The following is a 27,680-nucleotide window of genomic DNA, read 5'->3' as shown; positions in this document are numbered from 1 at the left end:
CTTTAGCTTTGTTCTTTCCAAAAACTGCTTTGGCTATATGGGGTCTAAACTATGAATTTTAGGACTGCTTTTTCTATTCTCGTGAAAAATGACATAGGGATTTTGATAGGGATTGCGTTGAATCTGTGTATCATTTTGGGTGCTATGCATATTTTAACAATATTAATTCTTCTTCTAATCCATGAACATGGGATATCTTTTTTTTTAAGATTTTATTTTTTTTGAAAGAGAAACAGTGAAAGAGAGAGAAAGACAGACAGCACAAGCAGTGGGGAGGGGCAGGAGAGGGGCAGAAGAAGAGGGAGAAGCAGGTTCCCAGTTAAGCAGGGTGCCCAATGTGAGGCTTGATCCCAGGACCCTGAGATCATGACCTGAGCTGAAGGCAGATGCTTAACCAACTGAGCCACCCAGGCACCCCAGGATTTCTTTCTAAAAACATTTTATTTATTTTGAGAGAGACAGAGCATGTACACGGGGTGGGGGGGCGGGCAGAGGGAGAGGGAGAGAATCCTAAGCAGGCTCCATGCTCAGCACACAGCTCAACACAGGGCTCAATCTCATGATCCTGAGATCATGACCCGAGCTGAAATCAAGAGTCAGAGGCTTAACCAACTGAACCACCCAGGTGACCCAGGGTATCTTTTTGCTCATCTGTGTCTTAATTTCTTTTGTCAATGTCTTAAAATTTTCAGGGTACTAATCTTTCACCTCTTTGGTTAAATTGATTCCTAAGTATTTTATTCTTGTTGCTACTGTGAATAGGATTGTTTTTTAAATTTCCTTTGCAGATATTATTTGATATCCAGAGATTAATACACACACACACACACACACACACACCTTCCTGTTGAACTGACCCTTTTATCATTATATAATGACCTTCTTTGCCTCTAGAGAGAATTTTAGACTCAAAGTCCATTTTGTCCAAGTGCAGACACCCTGCTTTCTTTTGGTTACCATTTGCATAAAATAGCTTTTTCTGTTCCTTCACTTTCACCCTATGTATGTCTTTAAATCTAAAATGAGTCTTTCGTTAATAGCGTATCACTGGATCTTATTTTTTTAATTCACTCAGTCTCTCTCTGTCTTTTGATTGGTGAGTTTAATACTTACTATTGCCATTCTGTTAACTGCTTTCTGTCTGTCTCTTGCAGTTTTGTCCCTCTCTTCCATTCTCACTGTCTTCCTTTGTTATTTGATGATTTTTTGTAGTGATCTGTTTCCATTCTTTTTATCTTTTGTGTTTGTACGATAAGCTTATTCTCTGTGGTTAGTTTGAGTCTTTTTTTTTTTTTTAAAGATTTATTTATTTATTTATTTGAGAGAGAGAATGAGAGAGAGAGAGAGAGAGAGAGCATGAGAAGCGGGAGGGTCAGAGGGAGAAGCAGACTCTCTGCCGAGCAGGGACCCCGATGAGGGACTCGATCCCGGGACTCCAGGATCATGACCTGAGCCGAAGGCAGTGGCTTAACCAACTGAGCCACTCAGGCGCCCTAGTTTGAGTCTTGAATAAAACTGTATGTAGTTATAACTTTCTATTTTAAGTTGATAACTTCAGATGCATACAAAAAAACACTCCATGTAAAGCACTTGGAGAGTGCTTTACTGTTTTTTAAGTACATATGCCCAAGTTCAGTTTTAACCAGAAATTTAAATTAAATCTACAAAATATTCCCAGACAGTAGTTTCATGAAAATTGAAAAAAACATTTTTATAACTAATACCAAGTAAATGTATTAAGTAGGTCATGGAAGATACAATGTATAAAGAATCAACAATCTAAAAGTACCTGTGATTATCATATTTTTTCATAACCATTCTCAAAAGAGGAAGTCCAGAAAGTACAACTTAAATTCTCCTCTTATATTCTACTGTTCCCAATTACTGGCTTCTAGATCCTTGAAGAATCTTTGTCTTGCTTACATAAAGTTATCTTACTTGACGTTTTAGTAAAAACATATGTGAAAGTAAAGTTTGATTCTTTTTGTGTAACTATGTTGAAATATGCATCATTATTAATTTATCAATTGACCTTTTCATAAGCCCTTTGAATATAACCTCAACTATCTGACCGAGCATATCTGATGGATACATAAATTCAAAATACCATGGATTTATAAACACAAAATTTCTCTATGAAACAGGGAGTCCAGCTCTCCTGTGAAATAGTTTGAAACAAAACAGTATAGCTTTCAGTTAAAATTCAAGGAGTTGTTTTATTTTTCAAAGGAAAATACCTCAGTATTAAGCCCTCCTGGGCATGACAGAAATATTCGATGAACACAATTTATTCTGTAGTACCTAGCTAAAGCCTGAAAAGTTCCTATACTTCCTAACTATGTAATTTGCACTATATATAATTTGCCAAAACACATTATTTTTCTTATCTTAAGTAAGTACAATATAACACAGTATGACTCTGGATACAAACACCACAACACTACTTCACTGTGAATCCTCTGTGCCTTCCCAGGAGGAAATTGTTTCTCAATGTTTTTAAAGAAAAAACAAATCTAGTAAGAATGCATTGTTGCTTACTGTGTCTTTTAAAAATAGCATTCCATATCCACATTGCTCATTAAATAATCTGCTAAAATCCAGTTTTGAGAATTTGTCACATGAATATGAAACATCAAGAGAGTATATTTAGGTGACTTCTCAGGAAGATGGCCAGTAGGACAATCCTAGGCTCACCATGTCCCATGGATGTACCTAGATAATACCCACATCAGTATAAATTACTCAAAATATGACACAAAGTGTAGAAGAACAGAATCTTTACAGCTAATTGTAGGGAAGAGGTCACATTGAAAACAGTAGGAAGGGCAAAGATGTGGCCAGACACCAAACTGACCCGCAGACTGTCCATGGGAGGGAGTGACATCAAAGGCACGGAGAAGGGAAAGGGACAGATCCCACACCAGGCATCCTAGGTACAAGGGACCCACGCTGGCAAGACTAATTCTCATAACACCTGGCTTTGAAAACCAGAGGAGCTTAACTTCTCGAGTTTTTACAGTAAGTAGGCCATAACACCTAGAACTTTAAAAAATCAGTGCTCGGCTCTGCTAGAGCAGGAGGGGGATAGGAAACTGAGTCCCTGCTCTTAAAAAGCCAGAATATCCACACTGAGATACAGCACAGAAGCAGCAGTTTGAAAAACACCTGGGATATATGGGGAGGAGATTTATTTACTAATTTATTTACTAGCAGAATGTGTGCTGGTGGGATCTTTAGGAGACTTGTCCAAGAACAAAAAAGCTGATGGGCACCATTTCCCTACCCTGTCCCCCAGCCTGGATATGCAGATACCTGCAGAACCAGTGCAAACACTCTCCATGTAGCTTGCTAACAGTGCCTCCCACCCCTGTGCTCTCCTGTGGGTTGTCCCCTCCAACGTCCCCTGAGGAGCTCCCCAAAGTGGCTACAGCTCTCCTCCCACAGCTGACCCACTCAAACCTTACTAAAAGTGTGCCCCACCCCTGCATTGTTCTGCAGATCTACACCATCCAACCTGCCCCAGGCAAGAATCCATCCAAAGAGACGCCACAAGTCTAGCATTGTGCGAGCAGCCCTGACAGTGGTCAACAGCACTCCATAAAGACTGCTGCCCTGACGACAGAGCAATATACCCCCCCACACCAGCTCTGCTGCAGTCTCAGCAGTGGGCTGGGGGCAGATACCCAGTCCAACTGCAGGCCCTGCCCACCAATGAAAGTCTTTCAAGGGACAACAAAGAGAGAGTAACCTGCAGTTTGGTGTGACCACAGCTCTGGCAAATGCCTATTCTGACCCAACTCAAGTCCAAAGCAGTCCCACACTGGCCCACTAACAACACAGGGATAAAACACTGCTTAAAACAGGCAAAAAGAGCCATTGCAGATGACTGAAGGGAAAAGCAGCTCAGCCACAATAGTAGGGGGCATGCAACACACAAAGGAGATGCCTCTGAAGCTCCAGGTTCTGGTGAACAGGGGACATTGCACTGCAGGCCACTACAGGACCTTTTCTTCATAAGGCCACCACTTTCAAGAGCAGGAGACTTACCTGACTTTCCTAACACACAGACACAGATACAGAGAGTTAGACAAAATGAGGAGATAGAGGAATATGTCCCAAATGAAAAAACGGGAAAAAATCACAGTAGGAGAGTTAACAAAACAGAGATAAGTAATATGTCTGATAGAGAATTTAAAATAATGGTCATAAACATAATCACTGAACTTAAGAAAAGACTGGAGAACCTCAGTGAGACCCTCAACAAAGAGACAGAAAATATAAAAAGGAACCACATAGAGATAAAGAAAATAACTGAAATTAAAAATTCACTAAGAATAAAGAGTAGACCAGAAGCAGCAGAAGGATGGATCAGTAACCTGGAGGACAGTGTAATGGAAAGCAATCAAGCAGAACAGGATAAAGAAAAAAGAAAAAGAAAAAAATGAGGACAGATTAAGGGAACTCAGTGACACCATCAAGTGTAATAACATCTGCATTATAGGGATCCCAGAAGAAGAGAAAAAAAGGGGGCAGAAAATATATTTAAGGAAATAACAGCTGAAAACTTCCCAAATCTGGGGAAAAACACAGAAATCCAGATCCAGGAGGCAGAAATCCCCCAAAGAAATCAACCCAAGGAGGTTCACACCAAGACACATTATAATTAAATGACAAAAAGTAGTGATAAAGAGAAAATCTTAAAAGCAACAAGAGAAAAGAAAATAGTTACATACAAGGGAAACTCCCTAATGCTATAAGCTGATTTTTCAGCAGAAACTTTGCAGGCCAGAAGGAAGTAGCATGATATATTCAAAATGCTGAAAGGGAAAAATGTGCAGCTGAGAATAGTCTACCCAGCAAGGATATCATTCAGAATAGAAGAAGAGATGAAGAGTTTCCCAGACAAAAATTAAAGGAGTTCACCACCACTTAACCAGCCTTATGAGTAATGTTACAGGAGATTCTTAGAGTAGAAAGACTATAAATAGGAGTAAGAAAAGTAAGAAGCACAAAAGCACTAAAATTAAGTATATCTACAAAAATCAGTCAAGGGATTTGTGAAATAAAGGGATGTAAAGTACGACACCATATATGTAAAAACATGAGGGGCAGGAGGTAAAAATGTAGTGCTTTTAGAATAGGTTCAAATCGAAGTGACCATCAACTTAATATAGACTACTATATGCATAAGATTTTATATATATAAACCTAATGCTAACCACAAATCAAAAACTGGTAATAGACAGGTAAAAAATATAGAGGAGGAAATTCAAGTATATCACTAAAGAAAGCCACCAAACCAGGAGAAGAGAGCAAGAGAAGGACCTGAGAACTACAAAAACAATCATAAAGCAAGTAACAAAACGGCATTTAAGTACATACCTATCAATAATTACTTTGAAAGTAACTAGACTAAATGCTCCAATCAAAAGAAATAGGGTGACAGAATGGATTAAAAAGCAAGATCCATCTATATGTTGCCTACAAGAGACTCATTTCAAAGCTAAAGACACATGCAGATTGAAAGTAAAGGGATGGAAAAACATCATGCAAATGGAAGATAAACGAAAGCTGAGGTAGCAATACTTATATTGGACAAAATATACAGGTGCCTATGCTGGCTCAGTCCGTAGAGCATGCAACTCTTGATCTTGGAGTTGTGAGTTCAAGCTCCGTGGTGAGGACAGAGGTTACATTAACAAAAATAAATTTTAAAAATTGGACTTTAAAACAAAAACTGTAACAACAGACAAAAAAAAAAAGACAATGCATAATTATAGAGGGAACAATCCAACAAAAAGATAACAATTTTAAATACTTATGCACACAACATGGGAGCATCCAAATACATAAAGCAGCTAATAAAAAACATAAAAGACATAAATGATAGTAATACAATAATCGCAGGGAACTTTAACACCCCACTTACATCAATGGATAGATAATCCAAACAGAAAATCAACAAGGAAACAGTGGCTTTGAATGACATACTGGACCAGATGGATCTAACACATATATTCAGAACATTCCATCCTAAAACAGCAGAATACATATTCTTTTCAAGTGCACATGGAACATTCTCCAGAATAGATCACATTTTAGGCCACAAAACAAGACTCAACAAATTAAAAAAGACTGAAGTCATAGCACACATCTTTTTTGACCACAACACTATGAAACTAGAAATCATCCACAAGAAAAAATCTGGAAAGAACTCAAATACATGGAAGTTAGATAACATGCTACTAAACAATGAAAGGGCAAACCAAGAAATCAAAGAGGAAATAAAAAAATACATGGAGACAAATAAAATAAAATGGTCCAAAATCTTTGACATACAGATAAAGCTGTTCTAAGAGGGAAGTTTACAGCAATATAGAACTACCTCAAGGAGCAAGATAAATCTCAAATGAACAACCTAAACTTATATCTAAAGGAGCTAGAAAAACAAACAAAACCCAAAACCAGTAGAAGGAAGGAAATAATAAAGATTATAGCAGAAATAAAAAACAATAGAACAAATCAATGAAACAAGGAGCTGGTTCTTTGAAAATATCAACACAGCTGATAAACCTTTAGCCACATACATCAAAAAAGAGAGAGAGAGAAGACTCAAATACAAAAATCAGAAATGAAAGAGGAGGAGAAATAACCAACACCACAGAAACACAAGCAATTATAAGAGAATATTATGAAAAATTATATGCCAACAAATTGGACAACCTAGAAGAAATCAATAAACTCCTAGAAACATATAACCTCCCAGAACTGAACCAGGACTGTGGTCCCCATCACCTATTTCACCCATCCCCTCACCCACCTCCCCTCTGGTAACTATCAGTCTGTTCTCTGTAGTTAAGAGTCTGTTTTTTGGTTTATCTCTTTTTTTTCTTTGTTCTTTTGGCATTTTATTTTTTTTTTAAGATTTTATTTATTTGACAGAGAGTGAGTGAGAGCAGGAACACAAGCGGGGGAGTGGGAGAGGGAGAAGCAGGTTTCCTGCCGAGCAGGGAGCCCAACACGGGGCTCGATCCCAGGACCCTGGGACCATGACCTGAGCCGAAGGCAGATGCTTAACGACTGAGCCACCCAGGTGCCCCTTGGCATTTTAATTTTTAATAGAGACTCAGCTCAGGTAAAAATGTATAGTCCCAGTAAAAGATACTTCAATGTTTCCAGAAAACCTATTTGCTTCAAATACTTTAGTTAATATTTTATTATACTGATCTGCCTCATATGTTTTGTACCCATGTTTCCATATGTGCTTTTCTCTTTACCTAGAATAATCTTCCTCTTCTTCCTCTCACCTGGTCACCTAAAGAGCTCCTGAAAAGCCCTAATCAAACATCAACGTCTTAGTGCTGCTTTTCCTGGACCACTATTCCTGTTCTACTTCTGTGAAGTCCACATACTTTCATTACATACATACATATACATGTTCCTATACGCTCATCACATCATTTGGATATCAGTCAACTTTGATATCCTCAGGGTTGTCTTATTCACATTTATTTTTTAACTTTTTAAAAAAGATTTATTTATTTATTTTTAGAGGGGAGGGAGGGGGTCGTGTATGAACGGGAAGTAGAGGGAGAGGCAGAGAGAATCCTGAGACTCCATACTGAGCATGAAGCCCCACAAAGAGGCTTGATCCCACGACCCCGAGATCATGACCCAAACCGAAACCAAGAGTCAGACGCTCAACCAACTGTGCCACCCAGGTGCCCCCTTATTCACATTTAAATTCTCAGTATCTAGCACAGTTCCTACGAGGATGTAGGTACTCAATAAGTGTTTATACATTAGAAAATATTATTTCAAAGGTTTATCTTTCTAAAATGGAAATCTGATCTGATGTGATACTGGTAACTCCACAGAGCTTCTTAGCATGGCATATAAAGTCTTTTCTCATCTGGCCACACATACATACATGCTTGCCATGGAGCCACATCCATTTCCCTATGTTTGCTGGACTCTTTAATCTCTTTGCTTTTGTTGTCTTCTCTGCCTGGGAGGCCCATCTTTTCCCATAGTAGTCTATCAGATGACAAAAATCACTCTAAGTAATTAGTATAAGCATCTAGTATAACCTTAAGCCCTTCCCAGTTCATTCTCCTTTACAATGAAATCCTTTGTTTCCCACTGTATCCCATACACACCTTTATCATAGCACTTGTGACATCTTATTGCTCTTACTGTTTCTATGTCTGTGGCCTCCATAATCACTATGAGGACAGGGACTAGAACATATTTATTTCTGTATTTTTAGCACAACGCCAAGTACCTAGGACAGAAGAGGGGCTCAATAAATGTCAGCAGAATAAACAAATATTGAACTATAAATCAGCAAATTTTATCATTATCAAAATAAGCTATGGCCTACTTTTTCTGAATCCAAAGGACAACACAGAATCTTAAAGAAAAGGAACCTTGAAAAATAATTTAATCTGCAGGGGAAGATAGCAAAAACAGAATATATTCTACTTTAAAACTATTAGATTTGTATTTCTCTGATGCCAAGTGATGTTGAGCATTTTTTCATGTATCTCTTGGCTATTTGTATGTCTTCTTTGGAGAAATGTCTGTTCATGTCTTCTGCCCATTTCTTGACTGGATTATTTGGTTTTTGGGTGTTAAGTCTCATACAGCCACTCTGGAAAACAGTTTGGAGGTTCCTCAAGAAGTTAAAAATAGAGCTATCCTAGGACCCAGCAATTGTACTACTAGTTATTTACCCCAAAGATACAAATGTAGTGATCCGAAGGGGCACCTGCACCCCAATGTTTATAGCAGCAATGTCCACAACAGCCAAACTGTGGAAAGAGCCCAGATGTCCATCGACAGATGAATGGATAAAGAAGATGTGGCGTGTGTGTACACACACACAGGAATATTACCCAGCCATCAAAAAGGATGAACTCTTACCATTTACATCGATGTCTATGGAATGAGAGGGTATTATGTTGAGTGAAATAAGTCAGTCAGAGAAAGATAATTATCATATGGTTTTACTCATATGTGGAATATAAGAAACAGTGCAGAGGAGGGGTGCCTGGGTGGCTCAGTCGTTAAGCGTCTGCCTTCAGTTCAGGTCATGATCCCGGAGTCCCGGGATCGAGCCCTGCATCAGGTTCCCTGCTCAGTGGGAAGCCTGCTTGTCCCTCTCCCACTCCCCCTGCTTGTGTTCCCTCTCTCGCCGTGTCTCTCTCTGTCAAATAAATAAGTAATATCTTAAAAAAAAAAAAAAGAAACAGTGCAGAGGATCATAGGGGAAGGGAGGGAAAACTGAATGGGAAGAAATCAGAGAGGGAGATAAACCATGAGAGACTCTTACCTCTCAGAAAGAAAGTGAGGGTTGCTGGCGGGGGGTGGGTAGGGGGGATGGGGTAACTGAGTGATGGGCATTAAGGAAGGCACGTGATGAGCACTGGGTGTCATATATAAGTGGTGAATAACTGAACTCTATATCTGAAACTAATGATGTACCGTATGTTGGCTCATTGAATTTAAATTAAAAAAAGCTGTTAGAAATTAAATGCTAATGCATCTTTCTTGTTTAAAATAACAAAACATTTGGGTAGCTTTAATGTCTAGGGAAGCAATTAAATTTCTGTTAAGAGCATAATAAGTATCATTGTGCTTTACTAAACATCATAACAAAATTCTAGTCTAGTGGTTCTCTACCCTGACTATATATTCAAATAACTGGGGAAGCATTTAAAAAATTCTGATACCTAGTCTCATCTCAGATCAATGAAATGAAATTCTACGATGGTGGGGTCCAGCCAATGCCACTTTTTAATGCTTCCTAAATGAATCTAATATAAATATTTTTATCTTGCAAAATAATAATAAAACTCCTTATCTATCTGGCTGTTCCTCCTTGGTCTCATTGGAGGTACCTTCTTCCACTTAATCCTTAAACCTTAGTGTTCCTGATTCCTTCCACTTCTATTCTCAAATTCCTAAGATTCCTTGTATACAGAGTACCCTGCCTTTAAAAATGAGGTTTTATGTTCTTTTCAGCCCTGAATATAACATTATTTTAAAAAAAGAGAAAAAGATAAGATTTCCACAGTTTGGTTTTTTCCCTTCCTTTCAGAGATTAGTTTCAAGTCTGCTATTACTTACAAGTTTTGCAAAAGATCTAGACTTCCATAATCTCTATTTTGATAGTAGTATTTAGTCAATTCAAAGTTATTCTTTTGTTCATTTGTTCAATCCTTTGGCTTGTGTCTCCAAACTTGAGGGTTATCCTCGCTCCCTCACTTTGCTTCTTTCTCCCTTACCTCAGAGGCTATGCTGATGCCCATGAGGGTATACTCTTGGCAGCTGGATATATAAGGCATATGACCCTTGGCACTTAGGATTTAGTATCTGTGATTCCAAGTATTCCTGAGCAACCCCAAAGATGAGTGATATGAAGCAATTTTTAATTTGGTAAGGCAACACATTTGAAGCCCATTGCTATGAGTTCAGTTCTGAGAGTGAGTAACAAAATTTCTACCACCACTGCAGCAAACCTTTGCTTTGTTTTCCACTTATCACTTACTGTCAGATATGCTGTAATTCTTAGGATATACTCCAGTGCCATATGTGACATGGCATACTGAAAAAAAAAAAAACTGTAATCATCATGAAAATAAAAGATATATCATGACTGTAGAATGCAGAATTTTATGCTGATGGACAGAATGGCTGTGCAGAAAGCCCTAAAGGTCAAAGAGAAAGCCACTAAACACGAATATAAAGAAGTTTCCCCTAGACAAAGATGGGAAAATCTGAACATCAGAATGAAAAATAAATGTAAGCCGACAGAAGCACACCAAATATGAGAATTTCTGCTAGAATGCAGAAACAAAATAAAGTGTTCTGCAAATATCACACTCCAAATAACTGGTCTTATGAGAAGAATAGAGTTAGGAGCTAACAATTCAAAACCTATTCAACTTTCTAACTAAAACATTAAGAAAAAGTGACAATACTAATAAAATTCCAAACCAAATTTAAAATATTGGTTAAATTCCTATCAGGTAAAGAAATATTACATTAATTTTACAACAACTTTAACAACAACAACAAAGTAAAAGCCATCTGGCAGAAGAGTGGAGGGAAGGGTTGAGGCTGCTGAGGTTGAGGCTTGCAATGAAGGCAAGGACAAAATCACAAAACTGGGGTAACTACAAAAAGAGCTTCTTTAAGGTGAAGTTCACCTGAACCAGAGGAATGCACGGTGAAAGAGTAACACATACAGTGAGAGAATGCCACCTATTGGTGTGTTGCAGTATTTACCCATATTGGTGTATTTTGCATTCTGTTGGGGTTTCTTATTGAGAAACATTAACCTCCAGGAAAAATCAGCTATGACTCAAGGTGATTTCTTTGCTATGCTGACATCATCCCCTTATTTGTGAATCCTGTGTGAGTTAATTCACACTATAGAGTGATTATATAGCAAGTTCATATTCTCAAAAACAAAAGAAAACAAAACAAAGAACAAAATCTTCATTTCACTGGTAACTAAGAAAGGCACCAGCATTCTTCTGAAAGTGAACAATATCCTATAAGGACTAATATAATATCCTATAATAACTAATAATATCCTATAAGAACTAATAATATAGTCCTAACTGGTGAGGGGAAGGTCTTGCGTACAGATTCCAGCCAATGTGCATGGAGGGAAAAGAATTAGGAATCACCATTTTACAAATCCTACTGAATCAACAGCTCCAGGTAATGCTCATGCTCATTCTTGGTTCAAGCCACTAGATGAAAGGCTGATAGAAACTTTTACAAAGGAGAAATAAAGCTGTCACCACCCAATCCACTGTTCAATGTTAGGGTTGTTAAAAGTGGGCCTGGTTCCCATTATGAAGTCCACAGGACCACCTACAAAACATTCTTATCAAAAAAGTTAAACTCATTTAACCAGCCTCCCTATTAGGACACTGGTTCTCAATGCTGACTGCACATCAGAACACCTGGGCAGCTTTTTACACTTTCCTGAGCCCCACCATTGACCGATTAAATTAATGTCTCTCAAGGTGAGGCTCAGTCAGGTATCCTTATTTTTCAAAAAATATTTTTAAAAAGCTCCCTGAGTGCTTCTAATATGCAACCATAGTTGAAAAACCACTAATCCAGAGTTAAGAGGATATACTTTACAGGATATACAGCACAGAGCGGTGATTCTCAAACTTTTAATGTGTCAATGTAACCCCTGAGGATCTTGTTAAAGGACAGATTCCCATTCAGCAGGTGTAGGGAGGGCGCCAAGAATCTGCTCCCTGATGAGGCTAAAGCAGCCAGTCCCCTGTGAGTAGAGAGGATACAAACCAGTGCTGTCCAACAGAAATATAAGAGTGGCATATATAATTTAAAATTTTCTAGTAGCCACAGTAAAAAGAATGAATTTTAATAATGAACTTATTTAGCCCAATATGTCTAAAACATTACCATTTCAATATGTAGTCAATATAAAGTTTTTAATGAGATACTTTAAATTCTTTATTTCATGCTGTCTGATGTGGATTTTACACTTACAGCACATCTCAGTCCACACTACTCACATTTCAAGTGCTCACCAGCCACATGCAGCTAACAGCTAATGTCCTGGACAGCATGGGTAGAGAAGAACAAATGAAAGAAAGCTCAAAGAACTAACACTGGACATTCTATAGGAAAAGTCTGCAAATAGATAATGACAGGATAAGTACAAATGGGGGAAACTAAAGTCTTCAGAGACATAATTATATGTTATTTAGGCCTTTGATTCTTAATTCAAAAATGCAACTATAAAAAAAGGTTTTTTTTTTTTTTTTTTTTTTTAGACAATTGGGGAAATTTGTTACAGATGAGCACTTAGATGATAAAAAGAATGTCCCTAATTTTATCAGGTGTGATTATAAGATTATGTGAGAAAATGTCCACTTTCTTAGAGATGTGCAAAGAAGTATGTAGGAATGAAAGGACAGGATTTGCTTCAAAATAGTTCAGCAAAAAAAGAAAAGGAAAATGAAAAAAGATAAAGCAAATGTGACAAACGCTTGGTAACTAACTATTCAACCTAAGTGATGGGTAATCAGGGATTTATTATACAAATCTTTTTTTTGTGTACACTTGAAAATTCTTTAATAAAAACTTTAAAACACAATAGCATTAGAATTTAAAAGCTAATTTTATTTTTTATAAAGGTCAACTACATGCTGAAGAATGGAAATAAGTAAACAAAACAATGGTATTTATGTATTAATAATGATATGTGTGTTATTTACAAATTGTACGTTAAGGAGGCTTCCTTTCTTTACGTACTCAGTGTAAAACTTTTACTAAATAAGGATGCCAAAAGTGAGCCTCTTTTCTAGTCTGAGTCACTTCTTCTATGTGAAAAACTGTAGTAGTCCCAACTGTTGCTAGGCCCCTTGCCCAAATATACTGACATCTGCTCTACTGAAGAATCCACCAGCAGTTTTAATCAAACATCATGTCTAAAGGCAATGAAATAACATCCATATCAAATCAGTATACCCTTTCTTGTTGTAATATTTAATTCCCCATTATCACTCAAGAAAGTACAATACAATGTAGTTTGACTATCTGGTAACTGGCTTTTTTCTCTTCCGGATGCATCTTCTTGACTTTTCTGTGTTTATATTGGTAACAGAGTGTGCAAAATATATTGACATGATGTTAACTCTTAATAATAATTGTTACCTGCCAAAAAATATACATGATCAGGAATTATCATAATTTGTCCATTATTAACGGGGCCAGGATGACATCATTGCATTCTCTTGTTAGGATCTATACCACTCAGCCTAACCCATGTGAAGCAGGGTGCTACAGCGTCACTGACTTACGGTTTGCAGGCTGACAGATCACACCGTCACTACTCACCAGGAACTACACAAACATGGCTGTTGAACTATAACAATGCCCTAGTTTTAACAATGCATGATTCTTTACTTCTGTTAGCTAGATTCTACAGTTCCTTCACGAGGGAGCCTTATAGGACATGTTACTATTCCTATAGTTTTTCACACCATAAACAGAAAAACTGCATCAGCCAAATAGCAAAAACTCCTTTTTATAAATTTTACTGGTATTAATCATGACAAAGGTATTTAGATTTTACTCACTGTTCTGTATATCTTTCTTATTCTCTGGATTCTCGGCACTCTCAAGCACAGAAGTATACATTTAAATAAATGTTTACTGAATAAAACTAAACTGAAAAATGAAAAGGTTCCCACCAATTAGCATAAATGACAATAAGTTTTTTATAAGGCCATAAACACTACATTTCATAATCTTAAGAGAGACTTTCCATGTAATGATTCAAAGTATAACTAATACCTTAAGCTTGTTTTTATTTTATTGAATGAAGTTTAATATGCCAGCAAAATTGAATTAAAACTTATCTAAATAAAATAAAATAAAGGTATGCCATAAATTTCAATAAAACTATGAAAATAAAAACCTAGAATGGGGGCGCCTGGGTGGCTCAGTCATTAAGTGTCTGCCTTCGGCTCAGGTCATGATCCCAGGGTTCTGGGATCAAGTTCCACATCGGACTCCCTGCTCGGCGGGAAGCCTGCTTCTCCCTCTCCCACTCCCCCTGCTTGTGTTCTTGCTCTTGCTATCTCTCTGTCAAATAAATAAAATCTTTAAAAAAAAAAACAAACCTAGAATGATGCTGTATTTCTCAATGAAATAACAGCATTATTCCTAATAATTATTTGGAGATTTAAAATTACTTGATACTTTAAAATTCCACCAACATAAATGTAATCACTCAAATACACCTTAGTCAAAGACTAATAATCCAAAATAATCCAAATTAGTATTGTATCAGTGATCGATGAAGAAAAGAATTATATTTAAAACTGGTACCAGTAAAGTAGTAAGTAGCCATGTATGTCTTCCTCCTAATATACATGAATCTATACTGTAATTATAAATATTAACCCAATATACACAAGTCTGTACTATAAATATAAATGTTAATCCAAATGCCATTTGGAAACTAGATCTGAAAAACAAATTTTTTGAAACTTGGGGATAATACAATCAGTCTAAATTCATTTGATCTGTAGCATTTGGGCATAATAAAGTAAAACATTTTAAATTTACCATTTATCCAAGTGTATTTAACAAGGATATTTTAAGGTTTTTATAGACCAAAAGAGAGGAATAATCTTTATATATTTTCTTTGTTCTAACCATATTATACATGATAGCATTTAATACTCATAGTAATCCATAAGGTAAGCATTATCTCCAGTTTACAGATAAGGAGACAGAGGCTCCAAGACATTAATTAAGATTGAACTCATAAGGATAGGCAAATATAAACCCAGTGTCTGAACATAGTCCATATTTGTTAAGAAAGCTTTAGAATGCTCCTCTAGTACACCACGCTCACCTATACTCTATTCAAAACTATAGGATGTTCACATTTTATGAGTATTCAAAGAATTAAAGCATACTTTAACAGTTACTCAAAAATACATCTAAGCATTGAGAAATATATAAAAAGAATAAGGTAAGTGACAAAGGATTTATATCAACCAGGAAAAGATGATTAACATAATGTGAAAGCAAAGATTACACGCTTCATAAATCTTTTAATACTCCTCTCCTGACCTTTTCCTTTACACATTTAAAATTTTAATCTTCTCAGGGCCACTATTGTCTTCTCAGGATTAACAAAGAAAATTCCAGTACCCAGCTTTCATTGCAGGCCGTCCTAACTGTTGATAAAAAAATTCTCAGCAAGAAAAGAGGGAAAAGGGCGCCTGAGTGGCTCAGTTGGTTAAGCGACTGCCTTCGGCTCAGGTCATGATCCTGGAGTCCCTGGATCGAGTCCCTGGATCGAGTCCCGCATCGGGCTCCCTGCTCAGCAGGGAGTCTGCTTCTCCCTCTGACCCTCCTCCCCCTCATGCTCTCTGTCTCTCATTCTCTCTGTCTCAAATAAATAAATAAAATCTTTAAAAAAAAAAATAAAAATAAAAAATAAATTAAAAAAAAGAAAAGGGAAAAAAATGTCCACTCTCTCCCTATAGCCACAAATATGCCCAGAGTACTCTGTACCTTACAGATGATTCAGTTACTGTAGTGAATTGAGAAGATTCTCAAAGGAATGTATCTTACTCCTCTGTTCAGTATCCTTGTAAGTGGTTTTTATACAAAGGAATCTTGTAAGATACCAATTAACCTGGCTAAAAGTGTGGCCATGTTATGTGAAAGTACATCTTTGACCCTAAACTCAAGAAAATAGCCTAATCCAGGTTGGAGACCTTCATTATTTATTTTTTTCTCTGGTAATATTTAGTTGAAATCTCCTTAAAGGCATTAAAAAAACTCTAAGTATCAATGATACTCTTCTATCATAGAAGTATAATAAAACTATAAGTCAGATTCTTTTTTCAAACTAAAAAGTTTGAGTCTTCTCCTTTACATTATCAAAAGTACAGTAAATGTGATACATTTTATTTTTCAAATGAAAATATCTCTTTAATAAATTAAAAACTGATTTCACAATTATTTTTAAGTTAAAAGCATTGAGACAAATTACCAGTATCAACTGCAAAAGAAAAATTAAATTATCTTCTACGCTTTTAGCTGTAAGGAAATAACTAGAAATCTTTATTGTTTGGCTCTGGATATTTTTCTCCCTGCTTATAGAAGCAAAGAGTTATGGAAGGTATTAATTTGCCCCTCAATGACTGATATGCCACAGGACAAACTCTCAGTAAAATAGTAGAAAAAAAATAAGAAAGAGTATGTGAACATAATTCTTTCCATTGAGATACAAATTCCTAGAAAACACTGAAATTTTATGTTAGTTAATAAAAGCTTTTTATTTAAAAAATCATATATGCAAACAATGAATCATGGAACACTACACCAAAAACTAATGACTACTGTATGGTGACTAACATAACATAACATAATAAAAAAAAAATCATCTTTCATGTTTACTAGGTCTCAAAGGATCTCCCTGGAAATTACATGTTAATTACAAAAGGAACCACAGTAACTATATCGAGAGAAAAACACCTTAACCAAATGATTAAAATTAATATCAGTAATAAAAGGCCAACAAGCTCCATGGGCCTCTGAATATGGTATTCCCAACACTGACAGACACACCACTTATATTTTAACCACAAATGGATAAACTCATTCTAATCATGAGGAAAAGCAAACCAACTCAAATTGAGGGACATTCTATAAAATTACTAGCTTATATTCTTCAGAAATATCAATTTCATACAAGACAAAGACTGAGAAACTGTTCTAAGTTAAAGGTGACTGAAGAAACGAGACTAAAGAAATGAATAACCAAATGCAAAACATGATTCTGGACTGGATCCTGTACCAGAAAAACCAAAGCTGCAATAAGAGACATTATTTGGACAACTGATGAAATTGGAATGAGTTATGGATAAGATGAAAGTATTACATTGATTTGAATTTCTGAAGTTGATAGATAATCTGTGGTTATATAAGAGAATATCTTTGGTCTCAGGAAAGACACAACTGAAGTATTATGGGGTAAAGAGTTGTGATGTATGCAAGAGGGAGAGAATTATGAGTAAATGTGGCAAAGTGTTGAAATTTGGTAAATCTAAGAAACAGCCTATCAGAATTCTTTGTACTATCCTTGCAACTTCTCTGAAATTTTGAAATTATTTCAAAATAAAAACTTTTAAAATCATCCTTTAAGATTAAATAAATACTAACATGAGAAGATTTTCACCATAAACAATTAATTGATAAAATCAAGTCTGACGAAATGGTATGATTAGTACAGGTGTTTTGAATAGTGACAAATTAAGGAGGTCATACCAGAGTGTAGACGAATACACACCTTTCTTCAGCAAAACAAAAAACAAAAAAACTACTGCTATGGAAAAAAGCTATACTAAAGTGTGCTTAGTGATACACACGTGGGGACAAACACTGCACCATCATTGTACTGTGAGTGGTACTGGTCTTACATCCCATCTTTTGAATCAATCAATAATTAGTCAATCAATGACTAAATAAATACTTCTAAAATTATGTATATGCATTTGAGAGAATACACATCAAGTCATAGCAGTTAACTCAGGGTAGCACACACGTGAAGACAGTTTTTATTTTCTTCCTGTATTTTGTAATATTTCTGCCATGAGCATGGATTACTTTTATAGTGATAAAAGAGTAAACTTTCTAAAAAGAGTAAGTAAAAAAGAACTTAATAGCAGGCAGTCAGATTTCTCAGAATTTGAATCCTATGTCAAAACATGACATTTTCTTATGTTTACATACAGCCAATATTTTCCCAAAAGGATCTCACTTACAGCTGATCTTGAAGCTCCACAATTATATATTCTAATTGTTCCTTTTCCAATTTATGGGCCAGGTCAGAATCTTCAATCCTTTGAAGTAGTATTTTATTCTGGGAGACAGACTCAGACAGCTGGTTCTCTCGAAGTCGTAAGAGTTCTTCAAGATAACCCTGAAAATACAGTACCAACAAGATAAAGCTACTGCAAAATTCTAATGTATCTCTTGAAGATCAATACTGAGTAGGTTAAATGCTATTCTTTCCAAATTGTAATGAAACAATCTCAAAGTATTACTGATGAAATAGTAAAAAAATAATTATTTTAATTGAATACAAAAATTTAACCTGTATCTTCCATCCCTTAAAGCCCTTCCTGAAGTTCAATAAGAGGTTTGCTTGCAGTGGGTAAACTGGAAGTTTGTACATTTTGACTTCCTTCACCTATTTTACCCATCTCCACCATGTTCACATTCATGGTGAACTGGTTCTTTTTTTTTCAAGAGCAATGTATTTCTTTAGTCTTAATAGTGCTTTTGCCTTAAGGTCTATATTGAATAGTATTAACATAAAATTTTTTTTCATATTTGTCCACTTTACCTTTACCCTCTTAATAAATGCTAAAATCTCAAACATATAAATGAAACCAAATATAGAAGAATAAATGGCTTATTTTTTAATTTTTAACTTTTTTTAGAGGGCGGGGGGGCGGGCAGAGAGACATGGAGAGAGAGAATCTTAAGCAGGCTCCATGCTGAGGAGCTCGAGGGCTCTATTCCACAATCCTGAGATCATGACCTGAGCTGAAATCAAGAGTTGGATGCTTAACCGACTGAGCCAACCAGGTGCCCCTAAATGGCTAATTTTTATGTTAAAACATAAAACTAGAAGAAGTTGAAAAAACAAAAGCCTCTTTTAAAACTTTGCATGACTTTTCATTAAGAAAACATAACATAATAATAAAAAATAAATAATAAAAAAAAAGAGAGAAGGACAATTCAAGAACAGAAAGGAAGTAGCAATTGGTCAACACTTACATTCAGCTAAAAGATCTTTTGGCAGTGACAGTCCAAAGGCAATAATGAGAATCAGATTAAATGACTTTTGGCAACTGATAAATACCTTCTGTTCCAGGGTTAGCTGATACTTTTGTTTAACTCTCTTACACTTGTTGAACCAACTATTCTCATCCATGATGAAAGGAGGCCCGACATTCTCTGGAGTGCTGCTTTCACTACCACTGCTTCCCAAAGTTCTCAGCTCTTCCTCGTCACTGCTGATGCTGTCAGAACTGGGAAGATTAAGATTTTAAAAATAAAGTTATTATGTTTCACTCCATTAAGAAATACTTCTCTATTCTGTAAGCTACTGGTGAGCCAACTGCAAAATATTTAGCACTCCATATACAATTATAATATGATATTATAAAGACTTTAGCTTCCTGAAAAAAAATGACAATCTAGTATAGACTGCCGACTCCCTCTCAGAGAGTCAAGCCTCAAGATGCTACAGAAGTTCAGCTGAGGTTTACAAACCTAAAGAATTAACATAAGAACTGTGAGAATGTTCTGAGAAGAGAGAAAGGATTTCCAGAGAAGAGAACCAGAAAACCTAGATGTGTTGGAAAGAACTTTCCAGATGAGTTTTTTTTACTGTCTCAGGTAGATGACTGCCTGTCCAGTATCCACTGCTGTGCAGACAAACAGCACGACCAGCCTAACGTCAGTGGGGTATAATAGGGCAATGTTCGAGGTCAGCTCAGCTTTGGCAAAGAAGGGATAATAAGAGGTTCAGAAAAACTAGTCACTCCTAAGCATTTTACGTTAGGGGAAGAAGGAGAAGCAGAGGTAGAGGAGAGGAAACACTGTTTACAATCCATATCTGAAATTCCTAATGATATCCATATGGTAGAACAGGACAGAATAAGGTTTAAAAAAAAAAAAGAAGAAGAAGAAGAAACTAAATGAAGAAGTGCACTAAAACGGGTTATCTGGTTTAGAAGAAAGAGGAGGTGTCACACTTAAAGAAGAACAGGGGAAAATACATTTTAAAATATAAACAATGGTATTAACATAAGACAAATAGCATACAAATATTCTGTGTAATCTTCAAAGTATTAAAAAAACCTCTGACCTATCAAATGGAGAAGCAAAATAAGAAAATACAGCAAATTCAAAACAAAAAATAAGATGGCAGAATAATCCCTAATACAAAATAAGTTACAAAAATCTTAAATGGGTTAAATTCAACAGCAAGAGCCAAATGTTTAAGTTTAATTAAGACAAATCAGGACTGGAGTGTTGTGGGTGGCTCAATCGGTTAAGCGTCCAACTCATGATTTTGGCTCAGGTCATGATCTCATGTGTCAGGGGATCAAGCCCTGCATCAGACTCTGTAATCAGTGCTTGAGATTCTATCTCTCCCTCTCCCTATGCCCCTCTCCCTCACATGCTCGCTCTCTCTCTCTAAAATAAATAAATAAACCTTAAAAAAAGACAAATAAGGACCAACAATAAGTTGTCTACAAGATACATATGAATACAGAACAATTAAAACTAAAGAAATGGAAAGCACACCAAGAAAACATGACTCAAAAGAAATCCAGGTCAGAAATAATAATTTCATAGGTTTACAGAGATATTATGGAAAATATCATAAGGATCAAAGAAAGATACATATTTCACTTTCTGTGATCTGTGTTTACACCTGTTGGGCTCCAGAGTCTAGGGACCAAGTATGTTGCAAATATGAATCAGAGACCTCTGCATAAGGAAAAGTCCTACCTCCAAGGAGACACTCTCAGTCAGTGATCTAGGTCACAAACCAGTAAACAAACACATACCAAAGGAAATTTGGCTGTCCCAGCCATGGCTTTTAGTGGACTAGAGAAAATTAAGCAATGGCTGATGATAAACGTCCAGCTCTGAAAAACAGACAAACAGAACTTTTAAAAAAATTATACTGACATTAAAAATTAAATGGATGAGCTAACAGATACAGCTGAAGAGGGAATTAATAAAAAATATGAAGAAATTACAATTACTTACTAAAGATTTTCCAAATGCTAAGAAAAAAATAACTGCTATGCTCAATAGCAAATCCAGCAAAATTATCCTCCCAGAAAGAGGGCAGTATAAGCGCACATACTCAGAAAACTAAAACCAGAGAGCTATACCAAGAAATTCTCCTAAAAGAACTAATGATCACACTCCAAGAAAAAGGAAATGATCCAAGAAGAAACAGTGAGCAAAGAAAAATTTCAGCTTATGGGTAAACCTAAACAAAGACTGAGAGCATGAAACACTAACAATGATGCTTGCTTTGTGGAATTTTAAATACATCAACGAGAGACCTAAAATTCTAGACAGTAATAGCATATGTCAAGAATGAAATGACTAGAGTTAAAACAATGCAAAGTCCTCATTTATATGGATAGGTAGTAAAGATATTAACTTTATACTTTGTTAACTTTTAAGTGTGCATATTAAAATTAATGGAGTACCAATACAAGAAGAGAAGTATAGTATGTAACTTGTAAACTAGTAGAGAAATAAAATGGGAGGAGAAGAAAAATCAATACAGAAAGAAAAGAAAGAGAGGAGGAGAAATAGAGAAACAGTAGAAAAAGAAATGCAAAAAATGTAGAGTAGAAAGCAAAGAGTAGAGGGGTGCCTAGTGGCTCAGTCAGTTAAGCGTCCAGCTCTTAATTTAGGCTCAGGTCATGATCTCGGGGTCATGGGATCAAGCCCCATGTTGGGCTCCATGCTCAGCAGGAAGTCTGCTTGAGATTCTCTCTCTCCCTCTTCTTCTGTCCCCACCCCCTCTCTAACATAAATAAATAAATCTTAAAAAAAAAAAGAAGGCAAAGAGTATAATGGTAGGTATCAATCCAAATGTATCAGCAAATGTCCAAATCACCTCAGTTTAATGACAACTGGGTGTTAACTGCAAATGATGAATCACTAAATTTTACCCTTGAAACTAATAATACATTATGTTAACTAAATTGAATTTAAATTAAAAAAGACAAAGTCTTTTAGACTAGATTTTTTAAATTCCAGTAAGTATATCTTGATGAGCACTGACTAATATATGGAGTTGTTGAATCACTGTATTGTACACTTGAAACTAACATAACGCTGTATGTTAACTACACTGGAAATAAAAAATTCCAGTTAAGTACTACTTTAAAAAGATATACTTAAAAAAACAGGACACGAAAAGGAAAAGCACTGTATTTCATAAATTCCTGCTGTACATTTTTTATATATTAACATACCTGAAATCAGGATACAGCTTACAATTGATGATATCTTACCTGCTGTCAAACCATTTTCTCACATATTAATGTCTCTGAACTGAGATGCATTTACAATGGAAGGCATGTCAGGTTATATGAAATATGGTTTAAAAAAAGATAAAAAAAATATACTAAAAAATACTAACCTAAAGAAAATTCATGGGGCTCTATTTATATCAGACAAAATGGGCTTTAAGGAATAAAAAATTACCATGTATTTACAGCTACTACATAGTGACAAAAAAAATTCATTGTTTCAGGAAAATCTAAGAATTCAAAACTTAGGTGCATCTTTTAAGTTAGATTCAAAAACCAGAGAGCAAAAATTGAAAGCACCACCTGAAAAAAACTGAAAAAATCAGATACCACAATGAAAGTATTTAATTCATCAATTCAAAGAGAAAAATAAGAAAGGTTATAGAATATCAGAACAACCATTATCAAGCATAATCTAATGAATACAGGACCCAACCATTGTAATACTGATCAATTGTAGGCCATTTTTCAACAAATTTCAAGAAACTATTATTATGTGGACCATATTGCCAATCACAACTGTAACAAAAGCCCTGAAAATGTTTGAAAATTAAAATTTACATTTCAAATATTCTTTGGTCAAAAAAACTATAATGGATATCTTACTTAAAACAACTAAAATAAAAACAACTTATCAAACTTATAAGATACAGCTAAAGTAGTACTTCAAGGGATATCTGTAGTCATATGTCCTTATAAGAAAAGAGGTAAATTTAAGTACTGAGAAAGAAAAAAAAATCATAAAAATTCTCCATAAACTGGGTATAGAGGGAACGTATCTCAACATAATAAAGGCCATATCTGACCAGCCCACAGCTACTTTCATACTCAATGGTAAAAAAGCCAAAAGCCTTTCCTCTAAGATCAGGAAGAAGACAAAGATACCTACTGTCCCCACTATTATTCAACATAGTATTGGAAATCCTAACCAATCCTAACTTGGAAAGGAAGAAGTAAAACTGTTTGCAGATGACATGATATTGTATATAGAAAACCTTAAAGACACCAGCAATAAACTGATAGAATAAATGAGTTCAGTCAAGACACAGAGTACAAAATCAATATACAAAATAAGCTGTGTTTCAACACACTAATGACAAACTATCAGAAACAAAAATTAATAAAACAATCCCATTTATAATTACATCAAAAAGAGTAAGATACCTTGGAATAGATGTAAAAGGGGAGGTAAAAGACCTATACACTGGAAACTGTAAGACAGTGATGAAAGAAACTGAGAAAGGCACACATAAACTTCAAGACATTCTCTGCTCATGAACTGATAAAATTAATATTGTTAAAATGACCATACTACCCAAGGCAACCTAAGGTTTAATGCAACACCTATCAAAATTCAATGGCATTTTTCCCAGACCTAGGACAATCATAAAATCTGTACAGAACCACACCCACTAAACAGCCAAAGCAATCTTGAGCGAGAACAGAGCTGGAGGCATTGCACCTATTGATTTCAAAATACATTACAAATCAACAGTTATCAAAAGAGAATGGTACTGGCATAAATGCAGACACACAGATCAATGGAACCTAAGGGGAGTCCAGAATAAACCCACACATATTTGGTCAATTAATTTATGACAAAGGAGCCAAAAATATACAACAGTTAGAGAATAGTCTTGTCAATAAGTGGAGCTGAAAAAACTGATCAGCCTCATGTTAAAGAATAAAGCTGGAACCCCCATTTACACCATACACAAAAATCGACTCAGCAAAGTAGATTAAAGACTTGAATGTAAAACCTGAAACTGTAAAACTCCTAGAAGAAAACAGAAAGTAAGTTCCCTGACATCAATCCAGACAAAAATTTTTGGATTTGAGGCCAAAAACAAAGGTAAATAAAAGCAAAAGCAAAAATAAACAAATGGGCCTACATCAAACTAAAAGGCTTCTACATAGCAACAGAAACCACTGCAAAATGAAAAGGCAACCTACTGACTGGAAGATAATATTTGCAAATCATAAATACAATAAGGAGTTAATATCCAAAATAGAAACTCAACAGCAAAAAGACCTATAACCCAATTTCAAATAGACTAAAGACCTGAACAGACATTTATCCAAAGAAGATATATGAAAAGCTCACAGGTACATGAAAAGATGGTCAACATCATTAGTCATCAGGGAAATGCATATCAAAATCACAATGAGATACCACCTCACACCTGTTAGAGTGGCCGTCATCAAAAAGACAAAAGATAACAAATGCTAGTGAGGATGTGGAGAAAAGGGAGCCCTTGTGCATTGTTGGTGGGATTGTATATTTGATAACAGCCACTATGGAGTTTCCTCCAAAACTTAGAAATAGAACTACTATGTGATCCAGAAATTCCACTTCTAGGAATATATCCAAAGAAAACAAAACACTAACTTGAAAAGATATCTGCATCCTACATTCATAGCAACACCATGTATAATAGATGAGACGTGGAAACAATCTAAGGGTCCATCAGTGGATGAATGGATACATATACAATAGAATATGAAATCCCACCATTTGCAACAACATGGATGGACCCTGAAGGCATTATGCTAATAAGTGAAATAAATCAGAGAAAGACAAATACTATATGATTTCATTCATATGTAGAATCTAAATACACACACACCTCATACACAAAATTAGTAGAAAAAGAGACCAGACTTGGGGTTACCAGAGGTAGAGGGTAGAGGGAAGGAGGACCTGGAGAAAGGGAAGGGGAACTGGAATAATGTGGTCAAATGGTCCAAACTTCCAGTTATAAGATAAATAAGTTCTAGGGATGTAATATACAAAATGATGACTAGAGCTAACACTGCTGTATGAAAATAGGAAAGTTGTTAAGAGAATAAATCCTAAGAGTTTTCATCACAAGGACACTTTTTTTTCCTTTTTCTTTTCTTTTTTTATTGTGTCTATATGAGAAGATGGGTATTAGCTGAACCTATTGTGGTAATCATTTCACAATTATGTGCAAATCACAAACCTTCATTCTGTACTCCTTAAATTTATGGTGGCTCAGTCAGTTAAGCATCTGCCTTTGGCTCAGGTCCTGATCCCAGGGTCCTGGGATTGAGCCCCGCTTCGGGCTCTCTCCTCAGCAGGAGAGTCTGCTTCTCCTTCTCCCTCTGCCCCTCTGCCCCGCTCATGCTCTCTCTCTCGTTCACTCTCTCAAATAAATAAAATCTTTAAAAAAAACAAAACTGAAAAAAACTATAAAATTGACAAACCTTTGGTAAGAATGATTTTAAAAATTAAGCAAAAAAAGGTCTATGAACACAAAAGGCAAAAGGTAACACAACTAGAAATGAAAAGAGATTTAAGAGATATTAAAAGAAATCTCTGATCATGATATATTTTTTAATTTTAATAAAATATAATTTGCCAAAACTGAATCAATAATAGAAAATCAGAATGATTATATGATTACCAATGAAATTAAGTTAGTAATTTTTTAAAACTTCAAAGAGTAGAAAGGGAAGACTGATAGTAAGTTCCTTGAAAGGACAAGAAAGAAAATAAATAATTTTCCACAGTGACTCCAAGGAACTATATAAACACTTCATATACATTATCTCATTAATCCTCATGATAACCCTATGAATTGTTGCTCTACTACTTAACAGATTCATCCAACAAAGGAAGATAGTAAGAATAAGAGATAATTAGTTTGCTCAAGGTCACCCTATAAGGGAAACTGGTATTACATTACAAAGTTTTTAAACAATATTACATTGCCTCTGAACATTTCAATGACCAATAATCCTATAGCTGTTCAAAAAAAGCTGAATGGATGGTAGACAAATAATATGGCTAAGAAGGTAAACTGATGCCAGGTCACGAATGGTCTACATGTTTTGCTAAAACTTATTTTATCCTATGCACAATTATAAAAGTTGATACTCATAAAAGCATCTCTTATTCTAAAAGACATAGAAATTCTGCAAACATTTTTGGTGGGAAAATGATACTTAAGAATTTCAGAAACATTCCTATATTTTAAAGAGCAAAATGGTTTTAGAATTTTTACTGAGACAGTGAAGGAAATATCAGTGATATAAAAGGAAAAATAATTTATTTTACCAAAAATCTTTATAATGCTTTATTATTTATAATTGCTGATAAGTAAGAATTATAATCACTCACCTTCTTTATTCCTTTACTTCTAATAATTAAACATTTATTTTTAACAAAGATAGACAAAGAAGAAATAATGGATCTTAATTTAAGGAGGTAAAAGTGATGGTGCCAAAGGGTTTGCTGATGGATCCTATGTGGATTATGGCAGAGAAAATTCAATGATGATATTAAAGTTTTGAGCATAAGCAGCCAGAATTACAGAACTACAATTCTTGGAATGGGAAAGGCTAAAGGAAGAAAAGTTGAGAGGAGAGAAATTAGGAGTTCAACTTCGTACATGCTCATTCGAGGTGCTTATCACATATTCAAGTGGAGATGGCAAGTTGGCAGCTAGATGTCTAGAGTTTAGGGCAGTGTTCCAGGTAGAAGTATACATTTGGGAAAGAGTAGCATAAAGATAATATTTAGAACCATACAACTGGATCAAACTACTTAGAGAGTGACTACACACAGAAAAGATTATTTGGGAATGATCTCTGAAACAGTCTAACATTCAGAGGTTGGGGAGATGAGGAGAAATGGGGACAGGAAGTAAGGAGGAGCCAACAGGAGGGAAACTGGAGAAGTGCTGAAGAGAGCAATCACGTGTATCAAACTGCTCAAAGGTCCAGACAGATGAGAAACGATTAACCACTGGATTTGGCAATGAGACATCACTGCTGACTTTGACAACAGCACTTTCCCGGGTAAGTACTAAAGCTCAATTTGAATAGTGCAAGGGAGAATGGAGGCAAAAAAAAAACCCAAAAAAAACCTGGAGACACAGTTTTATAATAAAGGAGAGGTGACTGAAAAGTAGCTCATAGTGACTATGTGGAAAGTTTCTGTTTTGTTTTTTAACATGGGGAAAATAACACTGCTTGTATGCTGTG

General features: G+C 35.6%; 1 protein-coding gene across 4 annotated transcripts in view; it reads right to left on the bottom strand.

The window, feature by feature from the left end:
* RUNDC3B (RUN domain containing 3B) overlaps positions 1–27,680 on the bottom strand; it is a 128,398-nt gene that overhangs the window by 22,820 nt on the left and 77,898 nt on the right. For all 4 annotated transcript variants that reach the window (XM_035020492.1, XM_035020493.1, XM_035020490.1 and 1 more), the window contains 2 exons: positions 19,457–19,625; positions 18,351–18,508 (listed from right to left, as the gene is read on the bottom strand). In XM_035020492.1, coding sequence (XP_034876383.1) covers positions 18,351–18,508; positions 19,457–19,625 — 327 coding nt within the window. The remainder of the gene's footprint in view (positions 1–18,350; positions 18,509–19,456; positions 19,626–27,680) is intronic.

This window comes from Mirounga leonina, unplaced genomic scaffold (assembly GCF_011800145.1).
Source record: "Mirounga leonina isolate KUSES-001 unplaced genomic scaffold, KU_Mleo_1.0 Mir_174, whole genome shotgun sequence".
Lineage (NCBI taxonomy): Eukaryota > Metazoa > Chordata > Mammalia > Carnivora > Phocidae > Mirounga > Mirounga leonina.
The sequence above is the reverse complement of the archived record's forward strand: the minus strand, read 5'-3'. Positions and strand labels throughout refer to the sequence as shown.